The 18,093-nt window shown below is 34.0% G+C and overlaps 3 protein-coding genes across 3 annotated transcripts; all 3 read left to right on the forward strand.

Annotated features, from left to right (window-relative positions):
• The first annotated feature begins 4,165 nt into the window (after positions 1 to 4,165).
• On the forward strand, positions 4,166 to 6,939 carry LOC122582242. Its single transcript, XM_043754611.1, has 2 exons — positions 4,166 to 4,262; positions 6,015 to 6,939. The coding sequence occupies exon 2, from the start codon at positions 6,026 to 6,028 to the stop codon at positions 6,812 to 6,814; it is 789 nt and encodes a 262-aa protein (XP_043610546.1). The 5' UTR covers positions 4,166 to 4,262; positions 6,015 to 6,025; the 3' UTR covers positions 6,815 to 6,939.
• Positions 6,940 to 8,182: 1,243 nt separating this feature from the next.
• On the forward strand, positions 8,183 to 9,564 carry LOC122585952 (peroxidase 11-like). The gene is made up of 4 exons (XM_043758067.1): positions 8,183 to 8,419; positions 8,506 to 8,697; positions 8,776 to 8,941; positions 9,064 to 9,564. Exons 1-4 carry the CDS (start codon positions 8,198 to 8,200, stop codon positions 9,486 to 9,488), a joined length of 1,005 nt encoding a protein of 334 aa, XP_043614002.1. The 5' UTR covers positions 8,183 to 8,197; the 3' UTR covers positions 9,489 to 9,564.
• A 3,230-nt stretch (positions 9,565 to 12,794) lies between these two features.
• LOC122600764 (inorganic pyrophosphatase TTM2-like) lies at positions 12,795 to 17,346 on the forward strand. The gene is made up of 12 exons (XM_043773525.1): positions 12,795 to 13,058; positions 14,006 to 14,347; positions 14,444 to 14,558; positions 14,821 to 15,016; positions 15,138 to 15,251; positions 15,332 to 15,505; positions 15,598 to 15,792; positions 15,861 to 15,983; positions 16,233 to 16,339; positions 16,410 to 16,506; positions 16,598 to 16,876; positions 16,954 to 17,346. Exons 2-12 carry the CDS (start codon positions 14,011 to 14,013, stop codon positions 17,170 to 17,172), a joined length of 1,956 nt encoding a protein of 651 aa, XP_043629460.1. The 5' UTR covers positions 12,795 to 13,058; positions 14,006 to 14,010; the 3' UTR covers positions 17,173 to 17,346.
• The last annotated feature ends 747 nt before the right edge of the window (positions 17,347 to 18,093 follow it).

The raw sequence follows: 18,093 nt of genomic DNA on the forward strand, positions 1-18,093 counted from the left end.
ATCTGCTTCTTGGTCCAAAAAACACCATCCAAATCACCATACAACTCCATATCCCGCTTGACGCTGTCCAAGTGTATGTACTGACTACGGAAATAACGATGCGCCTCATCATCAGCACGCAGCTTCTCGTTGCGGCGCCCGATGCTGCTTTTTAAAGGATGATAAGGTTCAGAATCGTCATCATCAGTATCACTAGAAGGACAAAATATGATCTCCTCCTGCTGCTCCCCCGTGTTTACCTTCGGCTGGTTGTTGCAGCGTCTGCAGAATTCCTGAAACGCCTCTTCTCTCTTGCTGCTGCTGCTGTACCTGTTCAAAACAGAAGAAGAATAATGATAACGCCTCATCGCCTCCGCCTCCTGCTTAGCTCTTGTTGGTAAGGCTTTTGCCTCCTTCTCAATATCCTCCTTCTTCCAGCCCTTCAATTCAAGAAATTCATAGATGGTTCCCTTTTTCAAATCTTGGAGTGACAACCCACTTTGACCCATAACAAACCGGGCCCAGGATTTAATTGGACAATCCCGATACTCTGTTGGTGATGCTTTCTCCTCCAATTCGTAGAATGATATCCCTTCCAATAGCATACCACTCCTGATCTCCGCCAATCCGTCGCCCCCATTCATCGCTGCGGTTATTATTAGGGTTTTTTGAGATCTCTACTTTACCTTTTATTTTGCCTTTTATTATTATTATTTGAGTTAATTGCAAAATTGGTCCCTGTGGTTTGTATACTTTCGCAAAGGGGTCCCTATTTGACTATCTTCGCAAAAGAGGTCCCTGTTTTGACTAATTTTCGCAAATTTAGTCCCTTTTTAACGGATCCGTTATGAGAGGACGTTAAGTCATCATGTGACCAGCATGTGCATGGGCTTTTAAGTAATAAAACACCCCACCAGCCCCACTCAGTCTTTTTCCCCTCTTTACATTCTGTAAATAAAACATAGAGGATGGAGGGTTTCTCCCATTAAAACATTACATAGAGGATGGTGGGTTTCTCCTAGTGGCCGTCGACGACGGCGGATTGTAGCAAAAGGAGTGGATGAATTATCTTTCGATGGACGACGACGGTACCGATGGATGGTGGCTGATGATTGCAAATTCGCGATTCTTGATGAGGATAACATATATTACCCATATATACTTTATTGTGGGTATATTTTACCTTTGAAAGTGAAGTTGATTGCAGTTTGTTTCTACTCCAATAGGTGAGCAATAATAGCGTATTTGGTGGTGGGTATTTGATGTTTGCTTGTTTTGGGAACAAATTAGGCATGGATAATGCATGTTCACGGATACAATGATACAACATTTCTCTTCGGCTTAATATGTACACAAAAGTGAAGGGAAAAAGTCTTGAAAGCAAATGAAATTGTTTTGCAGATTGGTAAAACTAAACAAATGATTTGTTTGTATTTGCATTAATTTGTACTTGTATGGATATAAAGATATATTGATATAGATATAGATTTGTATTTGTTTGGATTTGTATGTGTTTGTATGTATATTGTTATTGTTGCTTCTTCCTTCATAATGGTTTTTGATTCCTCATTGATTATATGAATTGAACATGAAAATGATTTTATATTGAAAATAATATCTTGTAAATGTAAGTATGAATCTTGTATGAATTTGGGTAAAAACAGGGAAAAGTGATTGTAGGGGAAGATATGGTGGAGAGAATACTGAAATACCCCTGCACATGTTGGTCACGTGATGACTTAACGTCCTCTCATAACGGATCCGTCAAAAAAGGACTAAATTTGCGAAAAATAGTCAAAATAGGGACCTCTTTTGCGAAGATAGTCAAATAGGGACCCCCTTGCGAAAATATACAAACCACAGGGACCAATTTTGCAATTAACTCTTATTATTACTTACCAACCACCGGCCCATCCATCCCCCATTTATCCCCGAATCCAATCCATTTTATTTTATTTTTTAAATCCCTCTAAATCTAAAAAATCTGATAAGTTAAGAAAAAATTTTTGTAATACCACTTCCTTGTAGTTTTAAGATAATTTTTTATTTTCTTTTAATAAAACTAATAAATAGTCTCATAATATAAAACTTAAATCATCACAAGTGTAATCTCATTACTTAATTCCACAATATATTATATTTGATCTAGAATTGGTTTTCAGAAGGCTTATCATTTTGAGCAAAAACAGCTGCACACCAAACAAGCGCAGTTGGGACCACAACTTCTTAGTCACCAACGACTCTTCCACGTTCTGCTACTTCCTAGTTTACAAAATCATTAGATGCAACAAGGGTTAGATTTGCAAAATAAACAAGTTCGGTAACAAGTTCGAGTGAAAACAATTGGTTTGTTGATTGCAACCAAGGTTAGAGTTGCAGAATTTTCAATATGCATATCAAATTTTGATAACAAGAGGGGTCTTACATAACAATACAGACCTACATAAACGTCTAAAATTATTTCACCTCATTTCCGATAGCTAGATGCATAGAAACTGATTAGAGAAAATAGTTTTTATATAAAGTCAAACTTATAAGATAGTTATACTTTTATATGTTTATTGAAAAATAGTTTTACTTTCATATAATGTTTTTATTGTTAGTTCACCATTTTTCTTTATATTATTGAATTAAAAAGTAGTTTAATAAATAAATTAACTTTTGTGAAACTTTTGTCAATTATTATTTACAAATCATGTTTAATGTGAAATTTTTAATGTGTATTTGAATAAAAAAAGTAAAAAGAAATTTATAAACCATGTTTATTGTGAAAATTTTAATGTATATTTAACTTCATGTTACATATAATTTTGTAAATTATTATTTACAAACATGTCATCTCTAAAGTTGATGGTCACAACGTTAATAAATAAATTATCAAAGGTAAACATTGTTTGAAAAAAGACATCCGACCGGAAAAAAAAAACACGTGAATGTGTGGGGTAATGCCTACTCAAAATTTAAATTTTGTTATGTATATTTTTTAAAAAAAATTATATATAGATTTTTAAAAATTTCTTATTGTTTTTTAACATAAATTTTATAATTTTGCCTCCTTTAAGAATTTTTCTTGGTATCGCCTTTGATTACGAGTGACGTATGCAAAGTCTCTTTACTCCCTCCCATTATGTCATACAATCGTATAAGAAAAACATCATGTAAGAATATATACTTATAAATAAACATCTTAAAATGTATTTCTATGGAATCCACCACTTATTTTAGTAGTCATTGTCAAGTTACGTATTTTGGTATTTGTATCTCATATAGTCATGTTAGAGTTTTGTTCGTGTTCACTATTCAGATCGACTTTATGTTTTTCGTATTGTCTAATGACTAGTGTTTTGCTAGTGTTTTACTTTTAATTAATAAAATTTTAATGTCTTAAAAAAAAAACCCTATAGAACAACTAGTAGACTACATCAACTTAACACCTATAACTCTTTTTTCACCTTTCATCTTTGTAGAAAGGGTTATTTCTAAACAAAAACCAATTCTGATTACCCATCTTATGGAGTTACTTTTCTCAAAAACTTGAAAAAAAAAATGAAAACAAAATAAATCTAACTTAGATACAAATTCCAGGGTACTTCTTTGAACTTTATCTGTAAATATAAGGTATTTAAGGTGGTGTTTGATAAACTCTTAATTAAAAAGTCATTACTTAATTTTAATTGTCTTAATCCATTAAGTCAAGGAAATATGTTTGTTTTTGACTTAATAAACCAAAAAATAACTATATTGACTTAATCTATACAGACATTGTATATCCATTCAGTCATTTTCTCCATTCAGTCACTTAAAACAAATAAGCCCTAAGGTCGCGTTTAGTTCACAGAATTTGATAAAATCTGATGGAATTGGAATTGAATTCCATTTCTTAGTGTGTTTTGTTGGTTAAAGATGGAGGAATCACATTCCGTTGGAATGTTAACATTCTCTCATTTGATGAAATCTCCATTCCTTGGGGATGGGGGAAGGAATCTCATTCCGTCTCTCACTTGAATCTTCAAAAAATCAAAAACATTCCGTCAAATTCCATTCCTTGAGATTTCAATTCCTTTGAAAGATTTCATTCCTTCCAAACACATTTCGCGAACCAAACACATCCTTAAGTGTTACCTACAAATAGTTAAGGGGCCAAAAGTAATTCCCAAATTATAAATTCTACATTTTAATATGACAAAAAGCCATCAAACAGAGTCGCAAACAAAGCAAATCAAAAAAACTGAGTAGCTGCGAATCATCAGATTGCTGTAATTTTGATTCATATCTGCCTGCAGGTTTCTAATTCTATCTTCAATATAATGTTAATATTATAGTATTTTGTTTTTTTAATGTATTCTTATGCCCAGTTTATGTGTCTTTCTGCCCAAGAAATATATATTTACTGACTGTATTGTAGGGTTTTTGTTAGTATCCGATGAATTAGGGTTTAGGGTAAATATCCTATTTTGTACGCAGCCTAATTGTGTATCTCGTTGACTGTTTTTGACCATTTCCCTGCCACAAAGATTTTTACCTAAGCACATATTTTATTTGATTTTTTTTTACTAAAAAGTTTGGTGCTTTGTCAAAAAAACTAAATCTTGATGATTATAGTTTAAAAGAAAATAACTTGATTAACTTATAACTGAAGACTATAATGAAGTATTCGACATTTAACAAAAAAAATTCATTCATACTCCGTATATAACCAAACACAAATACCTCAAATTGTGATGTTGGTAAAGATTTCTGTTTTGGACTCTTTTCTTTATATAAAAATCGCAATGCGAAAAGGTAACGTGGGTGCGATTACGGAACTGTGAGTTGGTGATGTGGCCAGCTGTTTGGCTACGTCACCACTGCAATTTGGTGATGTGGTGCAAATTTGCCACGTCACAAGTTTCTTGCACTTTTAAAAGAAAGAGGAAGTTCAAGGTTGTATTGATCACTAATATCGCAAGGTGTGACTTTTGTTTTCATGTTCAGATAGAGATTGTGAAAGTTTGGTTAGTTTGAGATGTTGTATTTTGTTTTCGGTTAATTTTTTGAGAAAAGAAGTACTGAAATTTTGGTCGGGTATGTATGGCTTTCTAAAAGGTTTAATGAGTCGCCCATTATTTGATACACAATTACCCCATGTCACCATGCTCTTTTTTCCTAGTTTTTTTTTACCACATGGTTTAGCGTTAAGACCATCTCCTAACCAGATCTATGCACATCATTGGTTGTTATTTCCCCATCGATGTTTAATGTTGCCCAAAGCTAGATAACCATACAGTCATCCTTGACGGTGTGTGAGATTACATGGCCTCAAGATTTTTTGGGCTTTAGATTTCTCCACATGTAGTCAAACACATATATTTAGACAAAAATGGTACTTTAGCATCTACTGTTAGTTGTTGGGTAAGATGGTATGTAGCCTGTGGTTTGATTGGAATTAAAATGAATAAGCAAAACATATTTTATGTATCTCTAAATATTCACTTCTGCTTTTACAAATCACAAGTGTAAAAAGGATATTGATTCTGTTGCACATAGAGGGAACTACCAATTTAGCTTAACATAAATTTATTAAACTACAAAATACATGCTAATTTAGCTTGGAACGGTAAACAAAATATAAGTCCCCTTTCTGTACTGGCAATGTAGCTTGTTTATGATGTAAATGAGCTGTATCTTTTTATGTGTGTGATCCAGTTCAAGTTTAGCAAATCAGAAATGATATATTCTACTTTAGCTATCCTTATTGTGCGTATGTTATCCAGGATAAACTGCCAATCTTACTTTGAAACTACATCACACCTGCTAATTTAGATCAGGAACATTTATAGACAAATTACAAGTCCCCTGCTTTTTGCATTGCCAATCTGCCTCTCCAAGAGATAGGGAAACTCCTTAAGAGTACAATGTACCTCATCATTTATTATGTGTTTTGTAGTTTGTTTATGATTGTTAATTAGGTGGTCTATTTTGTCTCATTTAAAAAAATTATCAGCGTGATAAGTGTTACATTCTGATTTTGTGTACCTGTATTGTACTTGAATCAGAAACAAGAAACATGGAAGACGTGTTAACAGAATTACCACCACCTTCACGGTTCTTCTTAGAAGATCTGAATAACTTCACTCCACCCGCGCCTTCCCTACCGTCACCATTTGTGTTGCTCTCAAATCCAATTTCAAAAACTCCACTTCGACCCTCTCTTCTGATCATTGCTATTTCCCAACCATCTTTATACCTACTCCACTACTTATCTTCAAAAACCCTAATCGGAACCCTAGTGTTACCAGAAATATCACCTTCAGGGAACTCTATTGAGCCTTCTCCCAAGGATAAATCTTGCAACCTTTATGCCATCAATCATTCTACTGAATCCATTATTGTTGCCAACTTTCAATATTCAGTTTCTTCAGAGAGAACCCATTTGATTGCCAAAACTCTAATTGGTCAACAGATAATTCCCGACCGTGTTTTGATTTTTGATTCTGTTCAACCCCGTAACTTCCGCGGTAGGATCTCTACAGATGATACATTTGCAATGAAGCTAGAAACTGCTAAAGAAAGAAAAGGGGCACCGTTATTGAAAAACTTGACCTATTTTCCATCAGGAAGTGTGATAGAAGGGTTGGGTGCTGCTCTGCTGAGTCGATGCCAGGTAATGAATATCAGGGGAACTCTGTGTGTCGCGTGGCCAGAGCTGGGTGGTTCGGTAATATCGATGCTTAAAGCTTTATTGATGAAAGATGTATTACCTGGTATGGAACTGCACATTGATGCCAATGGTGAAGGTGAAGGCTCGAGTCTTGGTTCTAGAAATCATTACCTAGATTCTGATTTGTATACCTGATGTTGGTCTGAAATTTTCAGCATGTTTTGCATACTTTAGAAACCAAAGAGGCAGACATAAGAATTTGTTTCGTTTCTTGTAACACTATTTGTATAATTTTAAGGAGTTGGTAACTTTTGCGATCACTAAATCGTGCAATGTTAAGGACCCTTAAGGAACAGGGTTATCAATCCAAACCAAAACCAAAATTTTGTTTTGGGTTTGGCTTTTGGTTTTCCATGCTGGTTTGCGTTTAAAGGTATAGTCAAGTTTGTTTGTTTAGAAAAGATATGGACTTCTCTCATAGTATTCTAAACTTGTGGTTATTTGTTTTGTAAGCTGGCACATGTTTGAAGTGTACACAAAGACACATGGTCCACCTTTCCTGCTATCTTTATTTAGTAATATGGATCAAGATGTGTGCAAGATAAGCCAACTTCCAGACTCATTAGCAAATGATCTTTTTAGTTCCTTATAGTTTTTCCCAAAACGAGAATGTATAGAGTCAAGTTTGTCGGTATGTCTTTGTAAAACTTTTTTTTTTTTTTTGCCCAATCGAGGTTTGGCTTACTTTGGTCAGCCTATGATGGAAAGCAGGCAGTCTACAACGTAGTGGTGTACTGATGTACTGCATCTGTTGTTGAAGGTTGGTAATCTATTTGTATAAAAAAGGATGATTTAATTGATGTTGAATTGTTGATTGCTACTTAATGAATCAAACGGAATGCTTACCATGATGTAACACTTTGCTTAGTCCAAAAGAATGTTCAGTCTTTATCATTTTTAATTCAAATTTGTGTCATGCTAATTGTCTTAGTCAAGACTAAACTTGCTTATCTAGAACCTAATATACATTATACATAACCTCATAACATGATGTCAGACCCCTGTCCAAAAGTTGTACGTCAAGATCTACCATGCACCATAGCATACAAGCCACAAGCGTCTCTAGAACGTCATTACTATAACAGATGGCAAGTATTTCGAGATCATCAAACATATGGGGCTCGGGAAAAATTTAATTGTGGGGCGTGTGCTTACATACTCGTTCTGGGCCAAAAGTAGAGGAAGAGATTTGTTTTTTTTTTTTTTTTTGTTTTTCTATTTAAGAACGGCAATAGGAAGAGAGACTTTGTTAGAAAAGTTTGAAGTGGTAAAAACAAAATATAACATAATTTGGTAGCTTGCCCTGGCCAATTTCCCTTTTTTGACACAACTTGAAAAGTTTTGGTTAAAGAATGCCCACCAACTAAACCAAGAGTGGTTCCATCTTCTCTTGACTAACAACACATGTTCACACAAAAGCAATATATTTGCATGCAAATTTCTCTACTTATATAGCCTCAGTCCTAACCATTTACATTAAGTATCATTCAAGAAACCCTTCAAGATCAAACAAACACAATGGCTATCAATTCTACCGTCTTTTTCATTTTTTCAGTTTTCGCTATCTGCTGCCTAAAATTCTTGCATGCAGCTGACCCTCCATTATCTTTGGATTACTACAAATCTACTTGCCCGAATGCAGAAGCCATTGTTAGGAAAGAAATGGAGTGTGCTGTGACCTCTGATCTTCGAAATGCAGCCTTGATCTTACGCTTACACTTCCATGACTGTTTTGTACAGGTGCATCCATCAGAAAGTATTTTAATCTGAATCTTTTTTGCATGAAGTTTGAATCTTTCTTCTTATGCTATCTTGATTTGACATAGGGCTGTGATGGATCAGTATTGCTGGATGATACATTCACGTTACAAGGAGAAAAGAAAGCTCCTACTAATTTGAATGCTTTAAAAGGTTTTGAAATCATTGATAGGATAAAGAACAAGCTCGAATCTGAGTGTCCAGGCACAGTTTCATGTGCTGATGCCCTTACTATTGCTGCAAGAGATGCAGTGTTATTGGTAACTTGACATTCTAGTAATTTAAGTTATAAAGGTAGTGACTTTTCAGCTATAATCTCATCTGTTAATGTGGTACAGGTTGGTGGACCTTATTGGGATGTTCCAGTTGGGAGAAAAGACTCAAAGACAGCAAGTTCTGCAGAGGTTGAATCGAATATTCCAGGTGCAAACGATGGGCTCCTGTCGATCATTGGGAAGTTTATGTACCAAAGCCTCTCTGTCACTGATATGGTTGCACTCTCGGGTAAGAAAGCTAGCTGCATATTACAAAGTTTTGCATACAATATATATCGAGTCCCACATTACCTTTTTATCACTAGTCAATAAGTTTTCGCAACATTTTAAAGTTTTTAGACACTGTACCAGGTGCTCATACAATCGGAATGGCTCGTTGCACAAACTACAGAGCAAGAATCTACGGTGACTATCAAACAACTGCAACAATGAGCACAATCGCAGAGTCAAACCTCAAGACATTAAAGTCAACGTGCCCTGCTGCAGGAGGAGGAGAGAATAATGAATCAGCAATGGATTATATTTCACCTAATCTTTTCGACAACACGTATTACCACATACTTCTTAGAGGAGAAGGCCTTCTTACATCTGATCAAGAGCTATATTCCAGCATTCTTGGAGTCGAAACAAGTAAGCTTGTGAGGAAATACGCAGAAAACCAAATAGCGTTCTTTGAACAGTTTTCAGAGTCTATGGTGAAACTGGGAAACATTACAAATCCCGAGACTTATGTTGATGGAGAAGTTAGAAAGAATTGCAGATTTGTGAACACATAAGATATTTGCTGATGTGTGTTTTTTATATATGCTTCAAATTTTTAAAAATTGGTTTTGTTTGAATGATGTATAAGAAGTGAGGGCCATATAATGGTGTAACACAGATATTTAATTTGTTACTTACAAAAGGTTTTGATTTGATTTTATTCTTGTTCAAGATGTAATATGGGAGTTTTATACGTGTAACACTATTTAATTGAAGATTATACAATGTTCTTGAAATTTAATGTCAATATTAATATTTCAGCTTAGTGTTCTTTGGTGTGATTGTAAGATGAAGTTATTATCATCAAATCATTTGAGTTTTTGTAAGGAAGGTGAGTTTGGTGAGCAGCAATGTATTCCCCCACACGCATACAATATCATATCTTATAGTATCAACCTATATCTTTAATTACATAAGTAAATATATATTCTAACTCTTCAACTAATTTTAATGCTTCAAATATTTGGGTTTTTTTCTGTACCCGGTGTTTTACAGACTTTAAATTTAACATGTCATGTTTTGTATTTCTTCATAAGTTTTACTATATTTTTCATATTTCATATCGTTTTAATTTGTCATTTCATATTTTGTATTTCTTCTTTGTGATTAATTATGCCCGGCAGACTCAACCCACCTATCGTTATGCACACTCGGGACCTTATCTCTTATTAAAATGTCTTACAACGTGTATGTTTGGTAAAACTAGCTTATACCCGAAACTTTTAACTAGAGTTGGTATCCCGTATTGATGCAATTTCACTATGTTGTTACACGATTTTATCTTTTATGGGTTAGTTATGAGACCACCCCCATTTTTAAGATATGTATATGTGTAAATTTGTTATAAACAAAACATGTTAAATCCATACTATACGCTAGAGGCAAGACATGTTTCACATGCGGGGAGAAAAGACCATATGTTGTCGGATAATATTTTTCATGTGAAATTTAGGTAAAGTTCGGTTTGCCCTCTTATTTGATTGTTGTCAATTGACATGGACAAGACATTGCACAAGGACCTTCTTTACATCTTCCATTCACATCCCTTTGCCGAATTTCTCTTTTTAAGTTATTTTTCATGTTCTCTATAATTATATAACAAAAATTTGTTAGTGTTGTGCCCTTTTGACCTTTCTAATTTCTTTATATTGGATAACATGTTTGAATATTTATACAACATTGGACATCATGTATATTATTATGTCTACTATTCATCGAATTGCGAGAAGAACATGAATATGTATTAAATTTGTCTTGATGTATCATGTGTAGACCATCTCCAAACGTCGAAGTTATATCATTGGACATTGGGGCCTTAAAGTTATTCTCTGTTTCATGGATCAAAGTTATGCCATTATTAGTAAAAAAATTTCGGGCTCTGGCTCGAAAATAAAAAGTGGGCCTCTAATATAGCAATATAATACGACGATAAACATTTTCGATTATAAAAGACAAAGTATGACAAAACAAAAACCTAGTTTATATTATTAAGTAAATCGTGCAGCTCTCTTTGTATTTTTTAGACATACCTAAAAAAAATAAAGATTAACATTCATAATATTAATTAAAATATGTATAAAATGTATGACAATAATAATAAGCTCTACAAATGTTAATTTGTAAAACTTAACTAAGTTAGATGTTCCCCTAAATCAATAAACAATTAGATAATACGTTATAAATATTTAGAAATGAAGAATACCTATTAAGCAAAAAAGGTCGGACAAGCCTCCAAGAATACCACGTACGACGTTTTATATATGAAATGAATATGAATTGTGATATTTAGAGATAAAGAATTATGGAAACATAAAAGATGTCAGCCTGACATTTTCAGGTCTATGGGCTTTTAATTTTTTTGATGGTTAACAAGAGTCCACGTATTTACATAAATACCAATCCAAGGATTTCGAACGAAAATATATACATATATATAGAACTTCTATGAAAATCTGTGGGCCCCCAAAGAAAAGCGGGCCTGGATTTCTAGCACCACTTGAGCCATGTTATAGCCGGCTCTGGCCATTAGCGTCGAGTTAGTTTTTTTTTTTTTCTTTCTAACGACATTAAAATTTTATTAAAATAATAATAGTAAAGAAGTTGAAAGAAAAATGCTAGTTAGTTTCTTTGATTTGGTTTTAGGACTTTTTTATTTTATTTATATTTTTGTTTCGTGTATGTGTGTGTAAAGTGAGGTTCTAAAACCAAAAGTTTGGAGGTAAAAAATTGGTTTAATGTTATGCGAGTGATCAATCGACTTGACAGTGCTATGTGATAATACTGAATATAGATGGAGATGGTCTTAAACTTGTCTCTTGTTATTCTATCTATTGAACTTTCAAAACTTAAAACTTATATTGTATGCATCAAATTTTTTATTTGTTGCTAATGTATGTGTTCGATTTACCTTTTTATCAAGTAACAAATATTTTTATTAGCATAACATTGGTCTCATCATTTATCATGTTATTATATTATTATAGCTAACATTATATAGTTTACAAGTCACACACATATAATAAATAGAGTGAAAGTTTGATACATTCACTAAAGGCTTTAATATAATCATTGAATATACTGCAAAATAACAAGACTAAACACATTTAACACACTTGTCTCGATTAAGTCATCGTAATCCTTAAATCATATTGCCAAACATATTCTTTTAAAAGTTAAAAACTTAGAAGTTAGAAGTAGAACTTAGAAGCAGACATAGGTGAAAATCGGTTCTTCCGGAACCGATTCTGGTCAATGAATGTGGGATCGGTTTTGACCAAGAACGGGATATGGTTCAGAACTGATTTTGGCCAACTTTGACCAGTTTTTTTTTTAGGTTTTTTTTCTCAACAACCGGAACCAAACCGATTTGGAACCAGTTTCAAACTGACGGTTCTTCAAAAACTAGATCCAGTTCCTCGAGAGCCGATTTTTTCGTTTTTGATTTCAGTTTTTTTTTTTAGATTGGTACTTGAGTAACTGATTTTCTTTGATATGTCTACTTAGAAGTATAAAAATCATGCCAATAAGGTTGGTGGCCCATTAATAAGATCTTTGATTTGAGAGGATCTATTTGGGTTGAAGTCCCATTTTCCATATTTATGTGGATTAATAGGATTTTTTGAGACACCCTAGTAGGAGTAGGAGTAAGATAACATGTGGTAAAAAGAAAATAAAAAATTTTCTGGAGTCCAAAACCCATAACATAGGGCCCAATAGCTCAAAAGTATATACCAAATAATTTGGCAATAATCAGTTAATCACCCACACATATATATTTACCCTGATATTCTATTTACATCGCTCAAAGGGTTTATATACTATCTCACTCCCACTCTGCAAACCATAAAAGTCTTTTGCAGAATTCCAATTCCCAAGAAAAATCATCTTCGACACTCATAATATAATATATATATAATATAATAATATTCATTACACACACTGACACACACAAAGAAACCCAAGAATGACTCATTGCTGACCGCCTCTTGTACCTCAAGAATCAGACACTCGGTGTGTGTAATCAATGCTATTGCTTCTCATTTGATCAAATTAATATTTTTTACTACAAGGGTTTCACCTCATTGGTAATATATTTATACTGCTCTGTTTTAAGTTTTGAATTTTTTACATCCTATGTTAAGTTTTTGAAATTTCTGAACATTTGTTTTGCTGTTTAGTTATATGGGTATGAATCTTTTTGTGCCTTTTTTCATGTTTTATTGATAAAGTTTTGATCTTTATTGAAAAATGTGAGTTATTGATTTTGGTTTGGGTAGATGAGTTCTTTTAAAAAAGTTACTGTGGGAAGTTTGCTAGCTTGGGTAAATAATAGATTTGGTTTTCGCCTTTTTGGGTTCAGTTTATCTGGGAATACGGTTCTTTTGACTAAGGATGTACATAGGTTATTACATAGACTATTTCCGAACCTTTTCCACACAACTTGAGACCTTTTGTGGGGCATCACATCTTCTGGCCACCTTGGTGGTGGTTAATTTGGCAGCTTTAAACAAAATGAAAATTTACTGTAATTGTCATTCCTGCATTATTATCCTGTTTTCTTAAAACGTAAGTAGGTAACACTCAATACCGTCTTCCACGGGTTCTGGTCCCGATAACGTGTACGACAGTGTATGGGGAGGTTGAGATTTAGACAACCTTACCACCTCCGGCCTTGCGAGGAGTAAGGATTGAACGCTTGACCTCTGTCTCCAGGAGTAGGATGTTAACCACTTGATCCAGTCTTGCTTGTTTTTGTTTTCTTAAAATGTAAATTGTTTAATTTTTTAATAGTTTCTCATGGTTTCTTTTTTTTTTTTTTTGCTTGTCTAATAATAGAAGTCTGTTTTGAAGATTAGGTTTTCTATTCAGTTACTTATCATAATTGATTACCTTTTCGTGTATGTTCAAAAAGTGTTTACTATTATTGCCAAATGACAACTGCAAGATTAAATTTGTAGAAAGTTCAATGCAGATTGCAACTTTCCCTTTTTGGTAATGTTTTAATCTTAAATGACTTCATTTCAATGAACAGACCTGATGGATCAAGATAATACAATGGCTGAATCAAAATCAAGAAAACAACGTCTCTTGAAGGATCAAGTTCGTTTAGTAAAGAGAAAAGATAATGAACGTTTTGAAATTGTTCAGATAAAAGATAATCTATCCTTTGAAAAGGGCTTTTTTGTTGTAATCCGGGCATGCCAAATGCTATCGCAAAAGAATGACGGAATCATATTGGTTGGGTTAGCCGGTCCTTCTGGTGCTGGAAAGACTGCATTCACCGAGAAAATACTTAACTTCATGCCAAGTGTTGCAGTTATATCAATGGATAACTATAATGATGCCACTCGAGTAATTGATGGTAACTTTGATGGTAAGATTTCACATCATTCGTTAAGTATGACATTTACATGTCAATGTTCAAGAAGCGAAATGAGCAATAATATATTTTATTTTATTTTGCAAACAGATCCTCGTTTGACAGACTATGATACACTGCTAAAAAACATTCATGATCTGAAAGAGGGGAAGACAATTGAAGTTCCAATTTACGATTTCAAGTCTAGCTTTCGCACAGGTTACAGGTTTGTATTTCTTTTTTTTGCATAAGATTATTTAGGGGTGTTTGGATGTGTGTTTTTGTAAAGCAATTGTGTAATGTTGAATAATCAGACAGTCATCTATAATAAAGCAAGCTCTGGAAAATAGTGTTTGGGTGTGCTTCTGGTTGAAGCTTCAATAACCAGATAATCATCTGTTTAAGTTTGTAATAACATAGCTGTCATTTATACTCTATTAATAACACACACGTTTAGTGGAACTTATGTGTTTATATAATGGTGGCAGAACACTTGAAGTCCCTAGCTCCCGTATCGTGATAATTGAGGGGATCTATGCATTGAGTGAAAAATTGCGGCCCTTGTTGGATCTTCGGGTATCTGTGACTGGTGGTGTTCATTTTGATCTTGTTAAACGAGTTTTAAGGGACATACATCGTGCTGGACAAGAACCCGAAGAAATCATATACCAGATATCTGAAACGGTTTGTTCTGATTCTTTTAGAGAAATGTTCAATTTCATACAACAATGCCCAATCCTGTCAAAGGCATGAATGGTGAATTCAATAGCCTTTTTATACCCTTTTGATCAATTTCTACATGTAGGTTTATCCAATGTATAAGGCATTCATAGAACCTGACCTCCAAACCGCTCATATAAAGATTGTCAACAAGTTTAATCCCTTCACAGGATTCCAAAATCCCACTTACATATTAAAGGTACCTTTTTCCCTTCATTATTGCTATACTAAATTAACAAAATTAACACTGATGAACTCATGAGATTATGAACATATTAGTCATCGAGGGATGTTAGTGTGGAACAAGTGAAGTCTGCCATGTCAGAAGAGCATACTGAAGCTTTGGAACAAATATATGATATATTTCTGCTGCCACCTGGTGAAGATCCAGAAACCTGCCAATCATATCTGAGGATGCGGAATAGGGAAGGCAAATATAATCTTATGTTTGAGGTTTGCATTTAATCTTGAAAAATGTTTATGTTTGTCTGTTTTACTTGCTCTTGTTGAAAGTCGTCCTTTTTTATTTTTTTTTGTCAAATTAGGAATGGGTTACAGATCCTCCATTTATAATATCTCCAAGAATTAGTTTTGAAGTTAGTGTTCGGCTTCTTGGTGGTCTAATGGCATTAGGGTATACAATAGCATCCATCCTTAAGAGAAGCAGCCACGTGTTCAAAGATGACAGGGTGTGTGTGAAAATCGACTTTTTGGAACAAGTTAATCGTCATTATGTTCAGGTATGACACACCTTTGACTTTAACTTTGAAATTCTTCATTGTAAGCTGAATGGTTAACTTATGATAAGGTACTTGGAAGAGACCGGCTAAGTGTAAGATGCGTTGCTGAGCAGCTGGGTTTGGAAGGCTCATACATTCCTCGTACATATCTTGAACAAATGAAGCTTGAGAAGCTCTTAAATGAAGTCATGGTATGAGAATTATCAAAGTTAGAGTTGGCAAAATTGGTGGTTCAAGTGGTTTGGGTATCAAAATGGGTGCTGGGTCAGCTACAATTGGGTTGACCAGCAAATACTTGTTTGTACATTTATCTTATGGGTTTGACTTGTTAAAGATTAAGCCCAACCCAAAACAACCAATTCATTATTTCCACCTCTGAATTGAAAACCACTTCACCTTGTGCTTTAAACTCGATGTATTGTATATGTCAATTTCTTTAGGTACTACCCGAGGATTTAAAAACAAAACTGAGCATAGATGAGGAAATGCTTTCAACTCCTAAAGGTTCAATTACCGTTGAGACAATGAAAAATAAAATTCTCAAAAGGTATCGTTCACTAACTCCTACTAAATTACTTCTGTTGTAATGGTTTTAACCATAATACACTTAATTGCAGTGGAATGTCATATTCATATTCAACGGCTAGGGATAAAAATCTGACCTCCATTAATAGTCAGAGGTTTGAGGAGCCAACTGCCACATTAGCAAGCCAGGTGAGCTCTTATGTATCTTTAACTGATATAAGTGTACCAAAAACTTTAAAGGTTCTAATGTTTAACTTATGGTCATTTTCATACTCTTCAGGGAGCAATTAGTCAACTCTCGGACCAGATTTCCGCTTTAAATGATCGTATGGATGAATTTACATCTCGGGTCGATGAACTGAATTCACAACTTAGTAGAGGGGCAAATTCTGGTATTCAAAGTCAACAGAGAATCGACTCGGGCAATGGAAATGGATCAGGATCTGCGTCAACTTCATACTTTACATCTCCTTTAGCAAATAGTTCATCAAATGGAAACACAGTACGACATTCGTCGTCTTCAAGTCAGTTATCCAAGGAGTTTAATTTGGCTGAAGAGGTAATCTTTTTGTTTCGAAAATCTTTGAATACTGATAATCATTGAAACTTTATATGCTATTTGATTTTGTGAAACAGATATCAGGAATTGCAAGAAATCAACTCAAAATTATGCATCAGCTTGACGTTCTCAACACTAGCCTCCGTGATAAGATGGGAGAGAGATCTCGCCAGGAAAGACGGGTCAAGAAAAGTAAAGGGGTCGAGATTGATGCAGTTGTGGTTTCTGTACTATTAGCATTGGCTTGTGGCGGCATTGGGATTTTCTTCTTGAAGGGGAGTTCATCAAGAAATTGATTCTTTGATTTTTGGTAGCTTTTCTTTACAAATTTTTTTTACTATTTTGACGAGAAACTAGAATGTTCATGGGTCATATTGATCTATGGTTTTGCAAACTCTAGATATGAGTTAAGTTCTCCCTTCCTTTTGAGTTTTTATAAAAGAAAGGTTCGTTTTAGCCTTGATCGGGTATGGTCATTGATAGTTCGATTTTTACTTCCTTGAAAATGAAATCTTGCAACATGTCAGAATTACTTAGTTGGTTGTCCAGAAATAGGTGAGGCATAAAGGCCCTTAAATGACCGCTTGGAGAGCTCATTTTTCACATAAACATTCATCAATGATTAGCCGATCATTTTGGGTGCCGAGCTTATAAAAGTGGAATCTTCTGCCTTAGTATTTACGCCTATTCATAACGATGTATGTTTACGTTTATTTTGTTTATGCTCGTTTGTTTGTCATCTTTTACCCTTTCAACTGCACAAACACGAAATATATTTTCTTAACAAACCAAGTATGCACAAACACAAAAAGTCCATTAGTTTACTCGGCTGACAAACGCTTGCTAGCAAGCTCCATTGATGTTCGTTTGGTTGGTTTATAGTCATGCTACCCACTATTGAAAATATACGGTTGTGTGCATGTACTTTCTTGTAAGAAAAATGATACAGTATATACACTTAAAAACATGTCTGATTAAAATACTATAACACATGATAGAATCAAATGTAAAGATAAGGAAAGATAATCGAGTAATTTTATATACCTTAAATTTCATAAAGTAGGCATGAATCTAACTCGTGTTTTAGATATATCATAGATAAAAATTGAATAAAAATACTCATAAGCCCAATTAAAGTCTACATGCATTGTATCTCTCTAGTTTTAGACTGTAATAAAAAAAATCCTTAAAAAAAGAAACGTATGACGACATGACCA

The sequence above is a fragment of the Erigeron canadensis genome, chromosome 1, assembly GCF_010389155.1.
Source record: "Erigeron canadensis isolate Cc75 chromosome 1, C_canadensis_v1, whole genome shotgun sequence".
NCBI lineage: Eukaryota > Viridiplantae > Streptophyta > Magnoliopsida > Asterales > Asteraceae > Erigeron > Erigeron canadensis.